This window comes from Culex pipiens, chromosome 3 (assembly GCF_016801865.2).
Source record: "Culex pipiens pallens isolate TS chromosome 3, TS_CPP_V2, whole genome shotgun sequence".
Taxonomy (NCBI): domain Eukaryota; kingdom Metazoa; phylum Arthropoda; class Insecta; order Diptera; family Culicidae; genus Culex; species Culex pipiens.
This window is the reverse complement of record NC_068939.1, coordinates 184,195,120-184,216,688: the sequence shown is the minus strand read 5'-3', so window position 1 is coordinate 184,216,688 and position 21,569 is coordinate 184,195,120. Positions and strand designations below refer to the sequence as shown.

Below are 21,569 nucleotides of genomic sequence, written 5' to 3'. Positions count from 1 at the left end.
TTTATTTTTTGTTTAATTCTTAAAATTCTTAAAAAACTTTATTTTTTTTAAATTCTTGAATTATTTTTAAAACAAATTTCAATTTTTAAAATGCATAAAATTTTAGAAATTTTAAGAATTTTAAGAATTTTAAGAATTTTTAGAATTTTTAAAATTTTTAGAATTTTTAGAATTTTTAAAATTTTTAGAAATTTTTAGAATTTTTAGAATTTTAAGAATTTTAAGAATTTTAAGAATTTTAAGAATTTTAAGAATTTTAAGAATTTTAAGAATTTTAAGAATTTTAAGAATTTTAAGAATTTTAAGAATTTTAAGAATTTTAAGAATTTTAAGAATTTTAAGAATTTTAAGAATTTTAAGAATTTTAAGAATTTTAAGAATTTTAAGAATTTTAAGAATTTTAAGAATTTTAAGAATTTTAAGAATTTTAAGAATTTTAAGAATTTTAAGAATTTTAAGAATTTTAAGAATTTTAAGAATTTTAAGAATTTTAAGAATTTTAAGAATTTTAAGAATTTTAAGAATTTTAAGAATTTTAAGAATTTTAAGAATTTTAAGAATTTTAAGAATTTTAAGAATTTTAAGAATTTTAAGAATTTTAAGAATTTTAAGAATTTTAAGAATTTTAAGAATTTTAAAAATTTTAAGAATTTTAAGAATTTTAAGAATTTTAAGAATTTTAAGAATTTTAAGAATTTTAAGAATTTTAAGAATTTTAAGAATTTTAAGAATTTTAAGAATTTTAAGAATTTTAAGAATTTTAAGAATTTTAAGAATTTTAAGAATTTTAAGAATTTTAAGAATTTTAAGAATTTTAAGAATTTTAAGAATTTTAAGAATTTTAAGAATTTTAAGAATTTTAAGAATTTTAAGAATTTTAAAAAATTTAAGAATTTTAAGAATTTTAAGAATTTTAAGGATTTTAAGAATTTTAGAAATTTTAATAATTTTAAGAATTTTAAGAATTTTAAGAATTTTAAGAATTTTAAGAATTTTAAGAATTTTAAGAATTTTAAGAATTTTTAGAATTTTCAGAATTTTTAGAATTTTTAAATTTTTTAGAATTTTTAGAATTTTTAGAATTTTTAAAAATTTTAGAATTTTTAGAATTTTTAGAATTTTTAGAATTTTTAGAATTTTTAGAATTTTTAGAATTTTTAGAATTTTTAGAATTTTTAGAATTCTTAGAATTTTTAGAATTTTTAGAATTTTTAGAATTTTTTAGAATTTTTAGAATTTTTAGAATTTTTAGAATTTTAAGAATTTTTAGAAGTTTTAGAATTTTTAAAATTTCTAGAATTTTTAGAATTTTTAGAATTTTTAGAATTTTTTGAATTTTTAGAATTTTTTGAATTTTTAGAATTTTTACGATTTTTAGAATTCTAAGTTTAAAATTCTTGAATTTTAAAATTAAAGATTTTTGTAGCTTTCGTTTTTTTATTAATTTTTAAAATGTTTACATGTCATGTATTGTTGAAACACGTGTGAGAGAGAGGATTATTTTAGAGCCAGAATGTAAATATAGTTCGACGGTAACATTTCAAAAGGTATCATGTACATTTTGACACTTTCTGGGTTATTGCATATTCTGAAAGTACTCCTAATAAGCTACCTTTCCACCAAAAATGAGCAAAAGTTACTTCAGTAAAGTCTGTTTAATCATGATTTTAAATAAAGTAACATAAACAAAATCTCTGCCATCAGCAGTCCCTGTTTATATAGCCCTTTCAACCTGTCAAACAAAAGACTACATGAACCTCGTGACGAAAAAAAAGCAACATGAACAAAGCGTCATGTACATTCGGCGAAGAAAACCGAATCATAACAAAGCGTCCCCCTCAATGACAGCAGGGTGATATAGACGTTGGTGATTTCAAAAGAAGTTATGTTTGTTTTTCTCAAATAAAATTACGGAAATAATGTTTTATTGAATTTGGATGATCAAGTATCAATAAAAGCAACGTTTTTCATCGTTTGTTATCATTAGAACATCTTATTTTGCTTTTATATTAAAATGGGAATTGAAAATGGATGCTAAACATTCAAATGCGTTTTTCTCAAAACGCATGGTTTGTACATGATGCTTTTTGAAATGTTGGCGTCGAGTTGAGGTTCGCTAGAGCATTTGCGGTCAGAGTTTTCTCCAAAATATGTATGGGGTGGGACATTAGTTCGTCAGTGGTCATATTTTAGTTATCACAGCGGACTGTTTTACTGATTTCGGTGTTTCCGGTTAGATTTTCTTGAAATGCCTAGTTCGTTAGCATTGAACTGTTAAAAATCGACCAAGTCATTGAATAAGTTGATCACACAAAAAACTGTGGTTCAAAGAGCTTTACTGCGATCAATTTTTAACAGTTTATTTGAAGAAAATCTACCGCGATAGATCAAAATCAGACTTTTGACCTCTAGAAGATATATTTGAAATCTGAATTTTCAAAACATTTATTGATAAGCTTTTTTGCAAGCATTCAGGCGTAACCAATCTCAAACAGGAATATTTTGCAATTTTTCATTTGATTGAGTTTTGCTTCAAAAAGGTTTTGAGTTCAAATCGAAAATTTTGCATATTTCTTTTTGAGTCTGCAAAACCCAAGGTCGTTAAATTCGCAAACCGCTGTTTCGCGCGCGAGTGAAACAAAAAACCTGCCTCGAAACGTCACCGGCCATCCATCCATCTCCTTCCCACCACCGCCCAACAACTGTCACCCGCGTTCCTTCAGGAAGTGTGCTCGCTCGGGACGACACACGCGATTTTTCAGTTCGTTCGTTCGGTTTTACTCTAGCAGGCGGCGGTCGTGTCTCTTTTGTCCTCGAAAGAAGCAGCAGGAAGGCTAGGTGGAACCTGCTACGTGCGACGTGGTGTCCTCCCCTCGAATCCGTTCGTGCGTACCGAATTCCGGGTTCCGCCCAGTTTCCGTCCGTTTTCGGATTTTTGAAAACTCAACTTGAAAGGTAAGTCGCAAAATGGAGATTGTCCGGCACGCAACATGCGGTTTTTTTTCGCGATTTCTTTTTGCTCGGCGTGTGTGTGCGCCGGAAGGTGGTCTCAAATTTTGGTTGGGGGGGTCTGTTGTCAAGGGGTGGTTTGGGAATCTGTTGAGGAATGTCGGATTGCTGGGATTTCTTTTTGGTTCTTTGCGGGGGGAACATAACCTTGATTGTTTTTTTTCCTTCGGGAACAAGTGCGTCATTTCCCAGTAGGTCATGGAGTTGATTGTTTTTTCTCTTTGTTTGACAGTTCGCCTTAGCAACAGGCCGGAAGTATGACTGGAACGGAGAGTGCCGCGAAGGCCGTGGAGTCGGCGTCGGACGGAGAGGACCAGGTGCCGGACTTTTTGGACGACCCGGCGTACATGAGTTCGGCGTCGCGACGGATGATGATGAAGGAGGTGATTAAGGCGCTGCCGGAGAATGTCCAGCACCGGGTGAATGCGTTGAAGCACCTGCAGAAAAAGTACCTCAAGCTGGAGGCCAAGTTCTTCGAGGAGGTTTACGCGCTGGAGTGCAAATACCAGGAGCTGTACCAGCCGCTGGTGGACCGCAGGAAAGCGGTCATTACGGGGGAGTCGGAGCTGGAGGCGGGTGAGGCCGAGTGGAAGGAAGAGTCCGAGGACGAAGACGACGAGGTTGACGCCGAAGTGACGGAACGCTTCAAGCAGATGGCCCTCAACTACAAGAACCAGCACTCGAAGATCATCAAGGACGCGCAGGGCATTCCGGCGTTCTGGTTGACGGTGTTCAAGAATACTCAGACCATGGCCGACATGATCCAGCCGCACGACGAACCGGTTCTGGCCCACTTGACCAACGTGAACATCGTCTACAAGACCGACCCGATGAGCTACATCCTCGAGTTCCACTTTTCGCCCAATCCCTACTTCAAGGATGCCGTCCTGTCGAAGCAGTACTTTATGCGGTGTGCCGTCGACCAGGACGAACCGTTCAACTTTGAGGGGCCGGAGATCTTCAAGTGCACCGGCTGCGCGATCCAGTGGAACCCGTCCAAGAACGTGACGGTCAAGACGATCAAGAAGCAGCAGAAGCACAAACAGCGCGGCGTCATCCGCACCCTGACCAAGACGCTGCCCAACGACTCGTTCTTCAACTTCTTCAACCCGCCCCAGGTGCAGGAGGACGACAAGGACGTCGCGGAGGAGACGCAGATGCTGCTGGCGTCGGACTTTGAGATTGGACACTTCCTGCGCGCCCGCATCATCCCGAAGGCCATCCTGTACTACACCGGCGAGGTGATGGACGAGGACGACGACGGCGAGGAGGAAGAGGAGGAGGAGGAAGAGGAAGACGAGGAGGAGATGGAGGAAGAGGTACGTTCGAAATCGTTGATTTTAACCCCGAAACTTCTAACTCAAATTTTAAGCAGCTTCAAGAAAGATTTGGCTTGCACGAAACTTCTTGAAATTGAACCCCGTTGAAGATCTTGAAAAGTACCCCCAAAACCTAGAAATGTCTACTTTTCAACTAATCAAACATCCTTACTTTTTAGGGCGAGGAAGAGGAGGAGGAGGAGGACGAGCGGCCCCCGCCGGCCAAGAACCAGAAGCACCGCGGCGGTCGCGGTGGCGGCGGCAAGAAAAAGGACGGCCAAAATCCGGCCGAGTGTCAGCAGCAGTAAAAACGTCTGAAATCGAGCGAGGAAACGACGCCAATTATATAAATCTTATACAACTTCCGTTGAGCGAAGCAGCAACCCGCTTGTTGTGTGTTGGAGAGAGTATCGTTTTTGATCGTTTCCACCACTCTGTGTAATCCACACGCATTCACACCACACACACACTCACTCTCACACGCATACTATAAAACAAACAATGCATATTATATTAATATACGAAGCAAACAATGTGGCGGCAGCGAAAAATCGAGGAACGCCGGCGATTTCCTTCGGAAGAGGCTGGATAGGCAAACTTCCTTTTCACACAGAAACACACACACACACACACACACATGCCAGGCGAAGATGTTAGAAAAAAAAATCCTATCGCAGCTGCTCTCACAACTCGCGGAGTAAATTCTATATAATTCTCTAATTGCATGTTGATTCCACGAACAACTGTAAACAGTAAACAAACAAAAAAGCAAGCAGTTTTTCCTTTATTTCTTAGGTTTATCACACTTTTTTTCTAATAAAAAACCTGTAACTAATCACAAAAAAAGAGATTTTCGTTTTTCGTTTTCTTTTGTTTGACTGTTCCCACATCTTTTCGTAAACCTTTTTTGTAATAAATTGTTGAGGAAATCTCCTTCAAAAGGGTACGATTTTAAATGGCAAAAACAAACAACAACAAAAAAAGTGCATCAGCAGCCGATACTAATACCAATACAAAGTGATTGACGAAACACGCTTCATTGTTGAAAACAAAATGTATTTAGGATAAAAAGTGAAAGAAGAAAAAGAAACCGCTACATTTATTGGATCTATGATGAATAAAGAAAATTGGTTACGACTAAAGTTTGAGGTTTCGTTTATCTGTACATAGCTTTTATGAAATTTTTATTTTTTTTAAATGTTTTTGATTTCTTAAAATTCCTGGTTTCGAAACCATACATTTTTCAGTTTTTGAATTCAGGGTGGCCACTCAAGTCGGGAAAACGGGAAAGTCGGGAAAAAGTCGGGAATTGGTCAAAATCCGCCAAAAATCGAGAAAAAGTCGTGAATTTATGACTTTTTGTTAAAAAGTCGGGAAAAGTCGGAAATTCTGAGCATACTTGTTTGAAAATTATTTTTTAACTCTTGAATAATTTTGTAACATTTTGTACAATTTTCAAATTGAATTCACTCATTTCTGCTTTAGTAACTTACTTTATATTTAAGGTTCTTTTCACTATTTCAATATATTTGAGTATGAAAAAGCTGTTTAAGACATTCAAAATCCTTATGAATATTGTAATCTTTGACACAGATTTTCATAATATTTTTTATGAATCAAATGATCGCTATTAATTTTTGTTCATCAAACAAGAGGTAAAGTTAATGAAAAACTAATATAAAAATAGAGCCTAATGGCCAACTTAGAATTATGATCCTATTTCATTTTGTCACATAATTGAATATTTGAAAACAGATTCCAACTTGAGTTTGGCAATGGTTTTTGTTGTTAAATATTTTTAATTGTTCAACTAAATTTATTAAGTAATTTAAAATATGTTTTTTTTCCAAATGTTGCCCTTGAACTTTTTTTGTGAGTATGGGTAAAGTACCTACCATAGATAGAAGCTTGATTTTCAGTTTTCGGAAAACTTAAAAATCGAATAAAATCCAAAACTGAAAAACTTTTTTACGTTTTGAAACCATGAAACCATAAAGAAAATATTGAAATTGCAAAAAAAATAATCCAAGAAATTTTGAGTTATTGCAAAAATGTTTTAAAAAAATTGTTTCTTCAAACATTTTGCTTAAAATAAGTAGGAAAACATAAAATCATAGCAAACTGAATTTTCATTGAAAAAAAAAAAAAAAAAAAAAAAAACAGTTAAATACTGACCACTAGATAAAGTAACATTGATTAAAAAGTTCAATATCAAAATTACAAAATTAAAAAGGGAACTTGGCAAAAACATTTTCTTTTATGAATTCTTTGACATTTTTCTAAATCCTTTGAATGAATAATAACAGCAATTATGTTTTAACCGTTCTTTGATTTAAAATGATGATTAAGTTTTTAAAAAATAGAAACGATATTTTAAGTTCAGTTATTTTTAACTTTTTGTCATTTCCAGTTGAAAAGAAGTATCAAAAACGTTTGCCAATTTGAAAAATAACATGGAAGTTATAAGTATTGTTGAACTTTCGATTATTTTTTCAAAGACTAATTGTTTGTGTTTCTACTCTGAATCATAATAAAATTAAATTTTTGATGTTTTTTTTATTTGATGTTTAGTTTCTGTATTTACAAAAAAAAAAACTATATTTGGATTGTTTTAAAAATCCATTGAGAATTTTTTTTTCGGTGGTTAATATTGACTTTTTTTTTGAAATCATTCTTTAGATAAGAAATGCCTATTATTTGAGCATTCTGGAAAAGTCTGGAAAAAAGTGAATTGTAAAAATTTATTTGAATTTCAAACTTTACGCCATCTCAAATTTTAAAAACAATCAGGCATTTTTGGTGTCTAGATTGGAAACCAAAATTCTGAGAAAGCTAAAAACTTCTTGATGGATTGGAAATTTCGACGAGGGCTTCGGACAATAGAATACGAACTGTTTAAAATTGATTTTAGTAATTCTGAGCTCAAATTTTTTTTTTTAATTTTGAAATTTTAAATATTTTTGATTTTTTTTGCTTTTTATTTTTTAAGCATTATGACATGTTCAAACTTTTGATGTCTTAAAAAAAAAAAAATCAAAAAAATAAATATTTCTGGAGTAAAACTTAATAATAAGGAACTCTAAAGCTCAAAAATTTCAAAAATTTTAATTTCTGCAGCAACACGAGAAAAAGGGGCATAAGCATTTAGACAGCTGCAACTATTTTGCAAATTCCAAGACGACGAATAACCATTTAGCAAACCCCGAAGTGTTGAGAGGTAGCTGATGGGGAGGCCAGTTATTGTTTTACGAGTGTTGTGAAAAAAAAAATCCTGAAGGTTGAGAATTAGCAAAATAGTTCTAATTGTCAAAATGCATATCCGCCCTTTTCTCGTGTTGCTCCAAAAATTCTAAATTTTTGAGATTTTTAATTTTGGATTTTTTTTATTTTAGAATTTTATGATATTTTAAGTTTTTGAATATTATTTTTTTACCTTTTGAATTTTTGAGAGTTTGAACTTCATTTTTTTAATGTTTGATTTTTAAGTTTTAAAATTTGAATTTTTTTTTTAAATTTTGATTTTTAAGAACAAGGCATACCCCTTTGTTAAAGACGTCGTTTGGACCTCGCCAATATATGTCCAAACAACCCCTGAATATAAAAAATAAAAAAGTTTAAAAATTGAATTTACGAGCCGCGGTTTTAACACCTGCATGAAAAATATTTTTTTTGCAAACAAAAAGTTTTTGCGGTGCTGTACATTGAAATTTCATAAAAATTCAAAACTTTGAAAAATATTTGCAACGGCCTTACTGAACATTTGATTTTTTTTATTCTCATTTAAATTATAAAATATGAATTTTTGAATGTTTTGAATTTTCGATTTATTGTATATTTCTAGAGTTTTTTTTAAATGTCCTATAAGCTATTGTGTTTCATATGTGTTAGGACCTCTTTAAAAAAATCTAGATTTTTATTTTGTATTTTGAATTTAGAGTTGAGTGTTTGTATTTTCGATTGTTTTTATTTCAGATTTTAAAAACATATGGGCAATTCTCTACCAACTCGTATTTTTCGTATTTTTTTAGATTTTTCATCGAAAAAAACACTAAAAAAGTTTTAAAAACTCTCCCATTTTCCGTTACTCGACTGTAAAAATTTTTGGAACATGTTATTTTATGGGAAATTTTATGTACTTTTCGAATCTACATTGACCCAGAAGGGTAATTTTTTCATTTAGAACAAAATTTTTCATTTTAAAATGTCGTGTTTTTTCTAAATTTGCAGGGTTAATTTTTAGAGTGTAATAATGTTCTACCCGTGTGGATCAATCGGACCACGCACTGGACTCCAATCTAGAGGTCGCCGGTTCGAATCCCGCGGTGGGCGCTCTAAAATTCTTTGTGTAAATATGGGTATTCGGCGCCGTCGCTCCGTGCCATACTTTCATACACTTAGGAGCCCAGGGCGGCGAAGTCCTTGTAGATAAAAAGGAAGACACTAGTGGTTGGTACTAGCAATGGTGGCCGACAGCTATAAAGTCAACTTCGTTTTTTTTATAATGTTCTACAAAGTTCTAGAGCAGACAATTACAAAAATTTTGAAATATAAACATAAGGGGTTTGCTTATAAACAACACGAGTTATCGCGATTTTACGAAAAAAAGTTTTGAAAAAGTTACTTTTTGCGTTTCTCTTTGTTTCGTCGTCCGCGTCAATTGTTACACTGTAAAAAATAACCCTGCAAAGTTAGAAAAAACACGAAATTTAAAAATGAAAAATTTTGTTCTAAATGAAAAAATTACCCTTCTGAGTTAATGTAGATTCGAAAAGTACATTAAATTTTCCATAAAATGACATGTTCCAAAAATTTTTACAGTCGAGTAACGGAAAATGGGAGAATTTTTAAAACTTTTTTAGTGTTTTTTTCGATGTAAAATACGTTTTTTCGGAATTCTTAGTACGCCATCAAATCGGGCGTCTAATTTTACATAAAAGTCCCTTTGACACCAAATTTCTATCTCATCACCGTTTCAGGTTGCAAATGATTGAAAAACACCTCTTTTTTCGCATGTTCAAAAATGGAAGGGGTCGTACCGCCCCTCCGTCACGAGATATCAAAAAACGGACCTCGGATTCGTGATCAGGGACAAAAGTTACCCCTTAGGACAAAGTTTCACGCAAATCGAAGAGGGGTCGGGGCAACTTTTCCCGATTTCGTGTGAGTTGGTAGAGAATTACCCTATATACTTTTTTCATATTTTTTGAATTTATTTGAATATGTATATTTTTGTTTTTAAATTTCTAAATATCTAAATATTTGTTTTTTTTTTGTTTTTTTTTATATTTGTATTGTTGAATTTCTAAGTTTCTAATTTTTTATATTGATCCTTGACATATGAAAAACAAGCGAGTAATATTAGCTTAAGCTCGGCTCGCTTTGATCATTTTTCTAGAAAATATAAAATTTCCCATGCCAGTTTGACAAGTTGCAATAGTGCGATGACCAAATAAGAGGGAATTGCGCAATATTATTGCATTTTGATGTTAGATTATGGTTTGGACTTTCCATTTGTTTATTTAATTTTGACTAGGCGGTTCGTCATGTGATAGCTAGTTGAATACAAACATTTTGAAGAAAGTCACTTTTTATTTTAAGAGTTCGGACATGGCAATTTTTAGCATGAAAAATCGTTAACCCTGTACAACCCAACCCCGCCTCTAGACGGGATTCGATTTAAAAAATCGCCAAAAATCCATTTTTCAACCAATTTTTGATCTTCAAAAAGCATTGGAAAGAAGAACTTTTAAAATTTTGGAGAATTTTAGGGTTGGAAGTTGTACTTGTTTTATGTGACTTTGCCAATGTTTTTAAAAATGTAATTTTTTTAGGGGTCAACTTTGGCTGTGTTTTTTACTAACATCTATCTATATATATAAAAAATTTCGACGGTTTTGTTCGAACGCGAATCAATTCAACACGGAACGTCGGATCGAGGTGCTCTTTATTGCGTTGGGTTCGTATAAGTCCAAGGAAGGTTTATACGCTAACTAATTGACACTTTGGCCACTCTGGAACCGATTCCGGAAAATCTGCAGATTGTATGGGAAAAGCTGCGAAAAATCAAATTTTGATCACAGGAGGCTGAATAAGCAAACAAGCAAGAAACGTCAGGAAACCAAAAAAGGGCAGGACGAAGTTTGCCGGGAAAAGCTTGTTTCCTATATTTTAAGTAAAAAGAAGTATGCAGTAATTTTTCTAGTGCCTCAGACTATGCCTCTACGCATTTATTTACAATTTAAATGATAATGGTACCATTTTATAGCAGAAAATGTGAAAAACATGCAAAAAATTGAAAAAGTTACTGTAAAAACATGAAAAAATTAGATAGGCAAAATGTAATGATAGGAGGTGGTAGAGTAGGCCAAATACTATCAAAAACAAACATAAACTAAACAAGATAAATGCAAATTAAAATACTAAAAATGAAACAAGAAAAACATAAAACAGGAGAAGTAAAGTTTTTCGTAGAACAAAAGTTGCTCAAAATGACCTCCTGAACACGGGAAAAATAAAAAAATTCGAAAAACAAAATTTGGGCAGTAGAGGGTTAAGCCCTGATAAAGTAAAAAATAAAATTAATGAAAATGGAACGAAACCACGTTTTAATATTTAGAGTGCAAACATTCTATATTTGGGATCCATTTGAGGGTTAATAAAACGCAACCGGTAATAGTAATTTGAATAAAACTAGCGTTTTACAAATACCTTATTCATCTTATTGTCCCTCTTGATGTTAACTAAACTGGCAAGAACTACGCCATTCAATATACCAAAAAAATATTGTTATTTTGGGAAATTCACTTCTTGTGATAAGAAGTAAAAAAAGTTAATACTTATATACCGTTTTTTCCACAAAAAAAGGAGAATGTAGAGCAATAATTCGTTCTGCATTAAAATCACAAATTACACGTGATTTTGGGGACCCTCTTTCCCATTAATTGAAAATCACATCATTAATAATGCTGTTATCAACAGCTGAAGATATCTTAGGTCACACTTAAGTCCAGTCCAATTGCCTCAAAAACTTGGCAAATGTTGTTAGAATAGCGGTGCAAAGCAACACAAAATAAATTAATGCAAACTTTCGCCAATAAAAAAAACTTTCAATTCAGTTTTTCAAGTAGTTCATCCTCAAACGTTCACCTTTTTACCGGAAATGTCCACCTGAACGGAATAATTCCCCTTGAAAAAAAAAAACGTCATTAGAGGAAATGAACCAGGCGCTTCTTATTTCGGCCACAACCTGATTTGTCCCTTTTCCACAACCTGTTTTCCACTTGGGATGCATATCGAAGAAAACGTTGAAAAAAAGTAAGGAAATAGCTCAATTCGAATTTAGCAAACTGGAGGAAGGGAAGAAAAAAATTACACTGAGTGACGACTCCTCATTAAAATAATCTACTGAAACGGAACGGAGCCAGGTCCCAATTTGCAGCGGATTTTTTCTCCTTCGCTCCGAATCACTCCCAGCTTTCTTCTCGATGCTGGGACTGGGCCGAAGAGATAAACGACTTGTTGAGAAAATACTTGCAGCTTTCTTTTTTTTTAGTGTTGTGGGGAAAAGTCGGAATGAAATCGTGATGAGAGGGAGGATTTAATTTAAAATTGAAACATTCTAGTTGTGGAGGGAAAATGGATGCAATATTATTGAAAGGCTTGCCTTCTATAAATGTTTCAATAGTGTAAAGGAGCTATTACACTATGGCAAACAAACAAACAAACTCGCACTTTTTGACAGTTTGCCTGCTTGGTTAGCGAGTTTGCCGCAAACAAGTTTGCGAGTTTGGCAAACTGTCAAACACGAAAAAGTGCGAGTTTGTTTGCGGTAGTGTAATGGCTCCTTAACACAAATTTTAATAATTGGAATTGGAGTGCTTGGAGTGATTGTGCTCACCAAATTTTTGTTGTTGTGATTTTTCATATTTTTTGACCCACAAAATGGTGCCATTCATCTTCCAGCTCAGCGAGCAAACTTCTTCCCATCATAAACTACGCAATAAGTGATCTGAGAATAATTTTATTATTTATTTGTTCCCATAAACAACTGTGTGTGTCTGTGTCGTAGCCGAAACATATTTCCCAACCCATAAACTGGTATCTGCCCCCTCCTGGAGCCAAGAAGGCCAGCAGCCTGGTCACACACAATGTTGTTTCTGATGGTCCTCCTGATCCGGGGAACGAGAAACGAGGAAGCGGAAATAGAAACATGACCTCTGGTCTTTTCTGTCTCTCTCTCGATTGGCGTTACGGTACCCACCCACAACACATGGTTTCGGCCACCCGCAAGTGGTCTGTTCTTGGAAAAGACCCCGAAACAAGCCCCCAAAACATGTATGGCGCTACCAACTACAAAGAAGAAGAAGAGTGCCACCCACTTCTGAAAAAGGGTATACCATGCATGCATGCTCTTCGACGTTTAGTCACATACCAGGGTTGCGAATGAGCGAGCGCTCACGGAAGGCACGCTCGCTCCAGCTGGAGCGTGAGTTTTTATCAGGTAGCTCGTGCTCGCTCACGCTCACCGGAGCGTTTTGCGCTCACGTGAGCTAGTGAGCCAAAGTAGGTAGTTGTTTTTCCCTGTTGAAGCATCTGCCTGTTTGAAACGAAGTTTCTAGAACTATCTCAGCACAGACAGCAAAAACAAACAAGAAAGTGGTCAAACAAACAAAAGTAAGCAATAACATGTATTAAGTCGGCGAACCGAAATATACGTTCTATTTAAATTCAGAATTAGCCAAGGGGCAGAATGATTCACTCTTGAGTGTGCTAACAAAGAGCTAACTCATTCTTAATGTAAAAAATCATTGACGTGAAGAGATGCACTGATATGTACAAAAAATTGAATTAATTAACAAATGTTTATTTTAAGTTTTAGAATCCGGAGTTTTGACTCAAGGCGGTTTTAAAAACACCAAAAAATAAAATTTGTTTTATTGGACCTTTAAAAACAGCAGTAAGCTTTATAAAAGTTATAACCATTCCTCATATTCGGAACATTTTAGAGAATGTCCATATTCAAAAAATCATTTATTGAATCTGTAATTGAATATTTTCAGAGGCTTGGTAGCGGAAGTGTTAGATATAATTTACTTGACGGAAGAGGAGCCACCCTTTATGTGCTAAAACATAACAATGACAATTTATATTATTTCATTCAAATGGGTTATTTCAAACACTAGCAATTTGGAGGCTTTTTTGTAAAAAGAGAACTGTTTCAACAATTTTACCCTATTTTCTAGAATGAGAAAGAGAAAGATTAACTTTATAAAAATGATCAGCCGTTTCCAAGCACTGAACGATTTATTAAATGGAATGACTTTTGTTTAATGGTTGCTCATTCTGATCCGCACGCTGGAATGGTAGCCAACAAACTGTTTAGGTACATAAAACAGTTTAATTTTATATTTTAATCAACCAAGCATATAACATTGAATCGAACTTACCCCAGCATAAATCTTCTTGAATTATTTCATTGTTTTGTAAGTTTTTCTAAGGTTTACAGTCCTTTTTGTTCACGCGCTCATACCCTTCCCTTGTTTCCACTGACATGCTGCGCCTTAAGTACAAAATCTAACTAGGATTGAAAAACAAAAAACTGTCTCAAAAAGTTAAACGATTCGCGAAACTTCCAAAGTGAGCGCTCCGTGAGCGAAAAATGAGCGCGAGCGCGGGCGTGGGGTAAACGCGAGCTGAAAAAATCGGAGCAAACGTGAGCGCGGGCAAACGTGAGCTAGCTCGCTCAGCGCTCCTCCTCACGAATGAGCGAAAAGTGAGTGCTCACGAGCGCGTGAGCGCGTGAGGAACGCAACACTGCTCACAGACTAGCAGACGTTAATTTTAAATTGACAACTAGCGCAATCAAGTGCCCTGTGGCGGAAACAAAACTATTAAGTGAAGGTGGCGCCATCTCGGTGATTGTAGCGGAACTGCTTTCTGTCAAAATTAGAAATTGACGTAACCGCACAAAATTTGCTTGTCTGTGGGAAAGACCGGAAGTTCCCGGAAGCGTGAGGAAAAGGGGTTGATGGAGAGTTAAACGGTAAGGAAGGTCAGAAGGTACCCGACCGACACAACCGAAAAGGAGGAAATTGTCACATAATTTATTCTGTTCCATATGGCTTCGATATTTGTTGCTGTTTTATCGGGCTTGGAACCAGAACTACTTTCGGGGATGGTGGTCCTGTCCTGCCTTTGGAGGCTTTTCATACGATGATTTTGCAGTCTGCATATCGGAAGGCCAAGCCAAGGCAAGAATTTATTCACTCTCGACCCCAACATTCTCCATCTCTCGGTTTTATTCCGACGGGCGGACACATGTTGGTCGGAAACGACTCGGAAAGGATGTGAAAGCACAGACAAAGAGACGTTAATTTATTTTCAAAGCTATCAGAAAACAATTTAACCTTCAGTTTGAAGCTACTTGAATTTCGTCGGGTGCGTGCATTCACAACTAGATGGCTCTAGTGAAGATTGAATGATCGATTATTAATAAAAATGTTGTTGATTCACATCTGTTTGTTTGTGAGGAAAGAGTTTGTATTTTTTCATTCTGCATTTTTGGAAGAGAGGCACAGATTTTGTGGTTTTCGTACATGCAGATGAAGTAGTTGATGCCGGTTTTAATGAAAAGTAGGAGATTTATTGTAGACGCTTCAGGCAGTTTGGGAACACATTCGACAGTTGTCAGTATTAACTGCTGATTGAGCTTTTGTGTGTGTATGTGTGCAGTTTTTATCTGGATAGAAGAAGATTGCATTTCTGGTGTCAAACTTGAAGCGTTGAGCAAAAATTCCCTCAAACTGCTATTTCCAGCATTTTCTTCACACAGCAAAGCCATTGTTTGGAAGATTTTCTCAGATGAGAATTTTATAAGACAGCAGTTTTAGCCATGTTTTTGCACAATGTTTGGATTTTTTTATTGGTTCTGGACAGCTATGTTTGTAGGTACAGTCCATACTCGATTATCCGTAGGCCTCGGTCGAGCTTTAGTATGACCCTTAAACTGCTCTAAAATGAGTTATAATTTTTAAATCCAAGATGGCGGCCAAAATGGCGGTGACAACATATTAAAATCAAATATTCAAATGGGTCGTCGTAGGTCGTAGAACTCTAATTTTATGTCAAAAGTAAGAAAATTGAAAAACAAAACATTTTTTTTTGTGATTAGAATATACGAAGTCCCATACAAACCCTCGGATAATCGAACTTCGAATAATCGAGTCTGGAGAGTACTTTAAAACCACAGACATTTATGAGCCGCAATTTTTAAAATTTATTTGAATATCAGGATCTATTCTAAAGTTTTTTTTTTTAATAGGTCCTATAAACATATGAAAGACAATAATTTATAGGTCCTTTAAAAAAAACTCTCGTAATGGACTTTTACTGCTCATTTGATCTTTTCGTGCTATAAGCATGGATTAAGTTGCTGAAATTAGTCTGTTGATACAGGCATGGCTATGGTGTCAAAGGGAGCGTTCTTTTATTACGTAACGACAAATAAATTGATTTGTGGACCCGCTCCCTCCCTCTCGCAACCAAATTTCCATACAAATTTTAAAAAGTTTGTATGTAGCGTAACACGGCCGTTGACCCCCCTCCCCCAACTGCGTTACGTAATAAAAGAACGCTTCCATACCAAAAAAAGTCGGCCCGCAGGACAGAGAACAGAACAGGAGTTGAACCTCCCCTCCCTAAAGTGTCCACGTGGTATTTTGATAGCCCCTTGATTGAATAAAAAAAATAGAATCAAAAAAAATAGAAACAGATTTAGATTTTTGTGAAAAAAGCAAAATAAAAAAACAGGCAATTTTTTTTAAAGTTATAATCACAGTTCACAGATAAACATACGTAGATCTCCTACAAAATTCATCCATCAGTAATTCAACCCACCACGGCAATTATAAACTAATTACAGCCATTTAATGTTCACTCATATTAATATTTTGCAAAAATAATTTCTGTATATTGATTAGGGTTTATTCAAATATTACGTCCGGAGATTTTTGGAATTGCCGACCCCCCACCCCCTCACCAATCATGAACGTAATTTTTGAACGAACCCCTTTATTAAAAGATGTAAAGAAAACTTAAAAAACAATTTTGACCTATTTAGAATTGTAAGAAAGACCATGTTAACAGGGTGGCCACTCAAGTCGGGAAATTGGGAAAGTCTGGAAAAAGTCGAGAATTCCCCAAAATCTTTCCAAAAATCGGGAAAAAGTCGGGAATTTATGATTTTTTGTCAAAAAGTCGGGAATTCCAAGCATACTTGCTTGAAAATTAATTTTAACTCTTGAATAATTTTGTAATATTTTGTACAATTTTCAATTCTCAATTCTGCTTTAGTAACTAACTTTAAATTTAAGGTTCTTTTCACTATTTCGTTATATTTGAGTATGGAAAAGCTGTTTAAGGCATTCAAAATCTTAGTTAATATTGGATGTAGTTGTAACAGATTTTCATAATAGTTTTTATGAATCAAATGAACTCTATTAATTTCTGTTTATCAACAAGAGGTAAAGTTAATGAAAAACGAAATAAAAATAGAGCATAATGCCCAGCTTAGAGTTATGATTCTATAATTTCTTTTTGTCACATAGATTGAATATTTAAAAACAGATTCCAACTTGAGTTTGGCAATGGTTTTTTTTTGTAAATATTTTTAATTGTTTTACTAAATTCACTAAGTAATTCCAAATGGGTAATTCTCTACCAACTCACACGAAATCGGGAAAAGTTGCCCCGACCCCTCTTCGATTTGCGTGAAACTTTGTCCTAAGGGGTAACTTTTGTCCCTGATCACGAATCCGAGGTCCGTTTTTTGATATCTCGTGACGGAGGGGCGGTACGACCCCTTCCATTTTTGAACATGCGAAAAAAGAGGTGTTTTTCAATAATTTGCAGCCTGAAACGGTGATGAGATAGAAATTTGGTGGCAAAGGGACTTTTATGTAAAATTAGACGCCCGATTTAACGGCGTACTCAGAATTCCGAAAAAAACGTATTTTTCATCGAAAAAAACACTAAAAAAGTTTTAAAAATTCTCCCATTTTCCGTTACTCGACTGTAAAATTTTTTGGAACATGTCATTTTATGGGAAATTTAATGTACATTTCGAATCTACATTCACCCAGAAGGGTAATTTTTTCATTTAGAACAATTTTTTTCATTTTAAAATTTCGTGTTTTTTCTAACTTTGCAGGGTTTTTTTTTAGAGTGTAATAATGTTCTACAAATTTGTAGAGCAGACAATTGCAAAAATTTTGATATATAGAAATAAGGGGATTGCTTATAATTATCACGAGTTATCGCGATTTTACGAAAAAAAGTTTTGAAAAAGTTACTTTTTGCGTTTCTCTTTGTTTCGTCGTCCGTGTCTGTCGCGGGTGACCATGAACGGCCATGATCAACGACGACCAACATTTCAAAACTTTTTTTTCGTAAAATCACGATAACTCGTGATGTTTATTAGCAAAACCCTTATGTCTATATATCATTTTTTTTTGTAATTGTCTGCTCTACAACTTTGTAGAACACTATTACACTCTAAAAAATAACCCTGCAAAGTTAGAAAAAAACACGAAATTTAAAAATTAAAAATTTTGTTCTAAATGAAAAAATGACCCTTCTAAGTGAATGTAGATTCGAAATGTGAATGATGTATGAGCAACTAATCGTCCGATTTTCAATGTTAAAATATGAAACATTCGTGAAATTTTTCGATCTTTTCGAAAAAAATATTTTCAAATTTTTTAAACCAAGACTAACATTTCAAAAGGGCCAAACATTCAATATTACGCCCTTTTAAAATGTTAGTCTTGGTTTAAAAATTTTGAAAATATTGTTTTCGAAAAGATCGAAAAATTTCACGAATGTTTCATATTTTAACATTGAAAATCGGACCATTAGTTGCTGAGATACCGACATTAGAAAATGGTGTGTTGTTTGGGTGAGACTTAGAAAACATCAATTTTCCTGTTTTTAAACCTTTGCATGGCAATATCTCAGCAACTAAGGGTCGTATCAACAAAGTTCAAAAATGCAAAATATAGAGAATTTTCTCAGCTTTTCAAAAATATTTTTTTCAAAGGTGGGCAAACATGTGCACTAATTTAAAAAAATGAAAAACTGCGGCTATTTTCAAAAAAGTCACCTAAACATGGATTTAACTTGAAAACGGTGCACTTTATCAAAATTTCACTAAAGTACTTTTTTATTACAAATTTGATTTTACATCAAAAAATGAAGTTGAAAATTTTTTGCGTCCAATTTTTCGATTTTTTGAAAAAATCAGTATTGATTCAAAAATTCATAACACGCTCAAAGATTTTTTTGAACAACCTGGAAATTTCTGAAAAGTTGGCATTTGATGGTCTCTAAAACATATCAAAAAATAAAAAAAAATAAAAAAATGTGTTTTTTTGCAAATCAAGTTTTAGTGACAACAAGTTAAATAAAAAATCACCAAATTTTTTTTTACCGTGTATCATTTTTTTTTTCAGTGTAGTCCATATCCATACCTACAACTTTGCCGAAGACACCAAATCGATCAAAAAATTCCTTCAAAAGATACAGATTTTTGAATTTTCATACATCATTTTTGTATGGCCAGCTGCCAAATTTGTATGGCAAATTATTTGGACAAACTAATGATGCAAAATGGCTTCTTTGGGCATACCGAAGGCACCAAAAAAGTTTCAGTCGTATTAAAAAATACAAAAATTAAAATTTAAGAAAAAAGACCGATTTCGTAGAGAATTACTCAGATACCAAATCGATCAGAAATCTCTAGCAAAGATAAAGTTTTTGAATGTGAAGAAACCATTTTTGATGAACCAATGATGCAAAAATACTATTGTGGTCATAATGAAGGCCCCAAAACTTAATCTTTGTTTACCATATTTTGTTTAAAAAAAACCTGAGGCTTGCTCTATGGAAATAATTATACTTAATAAACCAAGAAAACCAAAAACAAAAAATATTAAGGGAGCGAATTACCCATAGGGTCAGATTTCCCTAATAAAATCAACAAACAATAACAAAATTGCTATAAAGTTTATTTCATTGAAAAATTTGAACAAATGATTTGTATCTTCAATTAAAATAGGACACTTAACTGTAGTAATGTAATATATTAAATTTAAGTTTTTAGGATAGTTTTATGCTTAAATCTATAGGAAATCATAAATATGTTCAACCACATCTTTTTTTGAAGGCTCCTCGTGCTCTCATAATTGGGGCCTATTTTCGATTAATTAAAAGTTTCCCCACCAATAAGTAACTTTTTCCCACACTCAGCAGCTACCTCTCGGCACAGCTACTTTCCCACACACATAAACTCGCACATGAAAGGAGGCCACCGGAACCGGAAGAGTGACAAAAAGTGAACCCGACTCAGGCTATAATTGAGAAACAACACAATTTTCAAGTTTTAATTAAATTTATTCATTTGGACCAGTTGGCCCAGCCAGTCCAAGCCAGCAGGCTTCATGTACAATAACAACAACGGCAAGAGTATGGTCTGTGCCTGTGCCTGGACCAACAACATGACCAACGACGCCGGCGGAGCGTCGCTACCGTGGGCCAGAGATCCCTCCCCACCCCAGCTGGGGGTGAATATAAATTAGAAAAGTGAATCCCATTCTTTGGATGCTTGGAGCGGCTTCCAGTTTCATCGGGTCGGAAATGTGTGTTACCTGGGTGAAGACCGTGAAGTGGCGTTATAAAGTAATTAAAAACATTGTTTTTCATGAAGCACCATGCGTTTCCATCAGACTGTTATTCAATGGAGACGCGTGGTGACTCAACTTTCCCAGCAATTCAACGTCACCCCACGCTACGGTCCCGTACCGAAACGGCAACGGGTGATGAATGCGGGCTTTCAGTGCCCCTTTGGCCACAGGAAACAACACAGGTTAGTTGAATTTTCCGGATCAACTGTTGTCTGTGTCCTCCCTCACACCTCCTGGATGGTGGTGCGATGGGAACACCCTTAGACGACGTAACATGTCCACCGGTGTGGTTACAGTTCCGGAAAAGTGCCTTGTTGGCCGTTGCTGGCCAGTGAGTGACGAGATGGATAAAAGTTCCAAACACATACAGGTATGTACGTGTAATTTTCCACCTGTTACGATCGCAATCATACAATTTAATGGGAGAGGATGGGGTGGCAGCTGTTGCTTGCATTCTAGAATGAGAATCGTGCGCATTGCGCATACTATACTTATTTCAGCACCTTGTCGGCCAGAGCTGCTGGGCAGGATGTCATCATTTGGTATGGGTTTCGGTGGCTGTTACGGTGGAGGAGTTAATTTTGAAGTTTACAATCATTGAATAATGTTCCAGATTGCAAAACTAATTCAGTCGGCATTGAACCTTCTCATCTTTTATTTAAGATTAATATTTGATATGATTTTTTTATTTGGCTCAGACTTAGACTTAGAGCCGTCCGCGCTGAAATGGTCATTGTTGGAGGCTAATAATATTTAGCAAAACATCATGAAAATATAGGATCTTAGTTCCGGGAATATTTAAGAATTTGATAGATATTGCGCCCTCCACAGGTAAATCATTGGAATAGTTCCATTTTTGGTTATAATGAGCAGAAATGTTAAATTTAGCCAAGTGATGGGTCAATCTCTGATTTCAGAGGGTTCAGAGGGTGGATTTGCTAGAGACTCCATTCCTGATTTCTGTTTTTCCAAGATTTCAGAAAATTTCCAATAAAATTGCCTAAGAGAAATTGCAGATTGGTCCTCTGGTAGCTGTAATTTGCCTTTTTTTGATCTATTACCATTTTGTATGGACTGCTGCCAAAATTGTATGGGTGAACCAATGACACAAAATGTACTCTTTGGCCACAGGGTTTGGATCAATTAAAAAAATTAAGATAAAATAAATAATTTTGATTGATTTTTATTTAACTTTAAAAATCAAAAGTTTATGATTTTAATAATCCGGTGGGTGAATTTTAACGATATCAAAATTATATTGTGAGCAATTTTTCCCGATTTTTTTAAATGTTTTTTATTTGGCTAAAACTGTGTGTCATTGGTACGCCCACACAAGGCTCCATCCAATTTTGGCAGATGTCTATGGGTAATTCTCCGCCAACTCACACAGCAGTTGCCCCGACCCCTCTTCGATTTGCGTGAAACTTTGTCCTAAGGGGTAACTTTTGTCCCTGATCACGAATCCGAGGTCCGTTTTTTGAAATCTCGTGACGGAGGGGCGGTA

The 21,569-nt window shown here is 34.6% G+C and overlaps 1 protein-coding gene across 3 annotated transcripts; it reads left to right on the top strand.

The window, feature by feature from the left end:
• Positions 1–2,749: 2,749 nt before the first annotated feature.
• On the top strand, positions 2,750–5,178 carry LOC120414339 (nucleosome assembly protein 1-like 1). 3 transcript variants are annotated; one of them, XM_039575493.2, is made up of 4 exons: positions 2,750–2,955; positions 3,242–4,328; positions 4,385–4,448; positions 4,508–4,626. In XM_039575493.2, the coding sequence occupies exons 2-3, from the start codon at positions 3,267–3,269 to the stop codon at positions 4,418–4,420; spliced, it is 1,098 nt and encodes a 365-aa protein (XP_039431427.1). In that variant the 5' UTR covers positions 2,750–2,955; positions 3,242–3,266; the 3' UTR covers positions 4,421–4,448; positions 4,508–4,626. The 3 variants fall into 3 exon arrangements, with proteins under 3 accessions (XP_039431427.1, XP_039431426.1, XP_039431425.1); XM_039575492.2 differs by having other exon boundaries at positions 4,382–4,448; XM_039575491.2 differs by lacking the exon at positions 4,385–4,448 and having other exon boundaries at positions 4,508–5,178.
• The last annotated feature ends 16,391 nt before the right edge of the window (positions 5,179–21,569 follow it).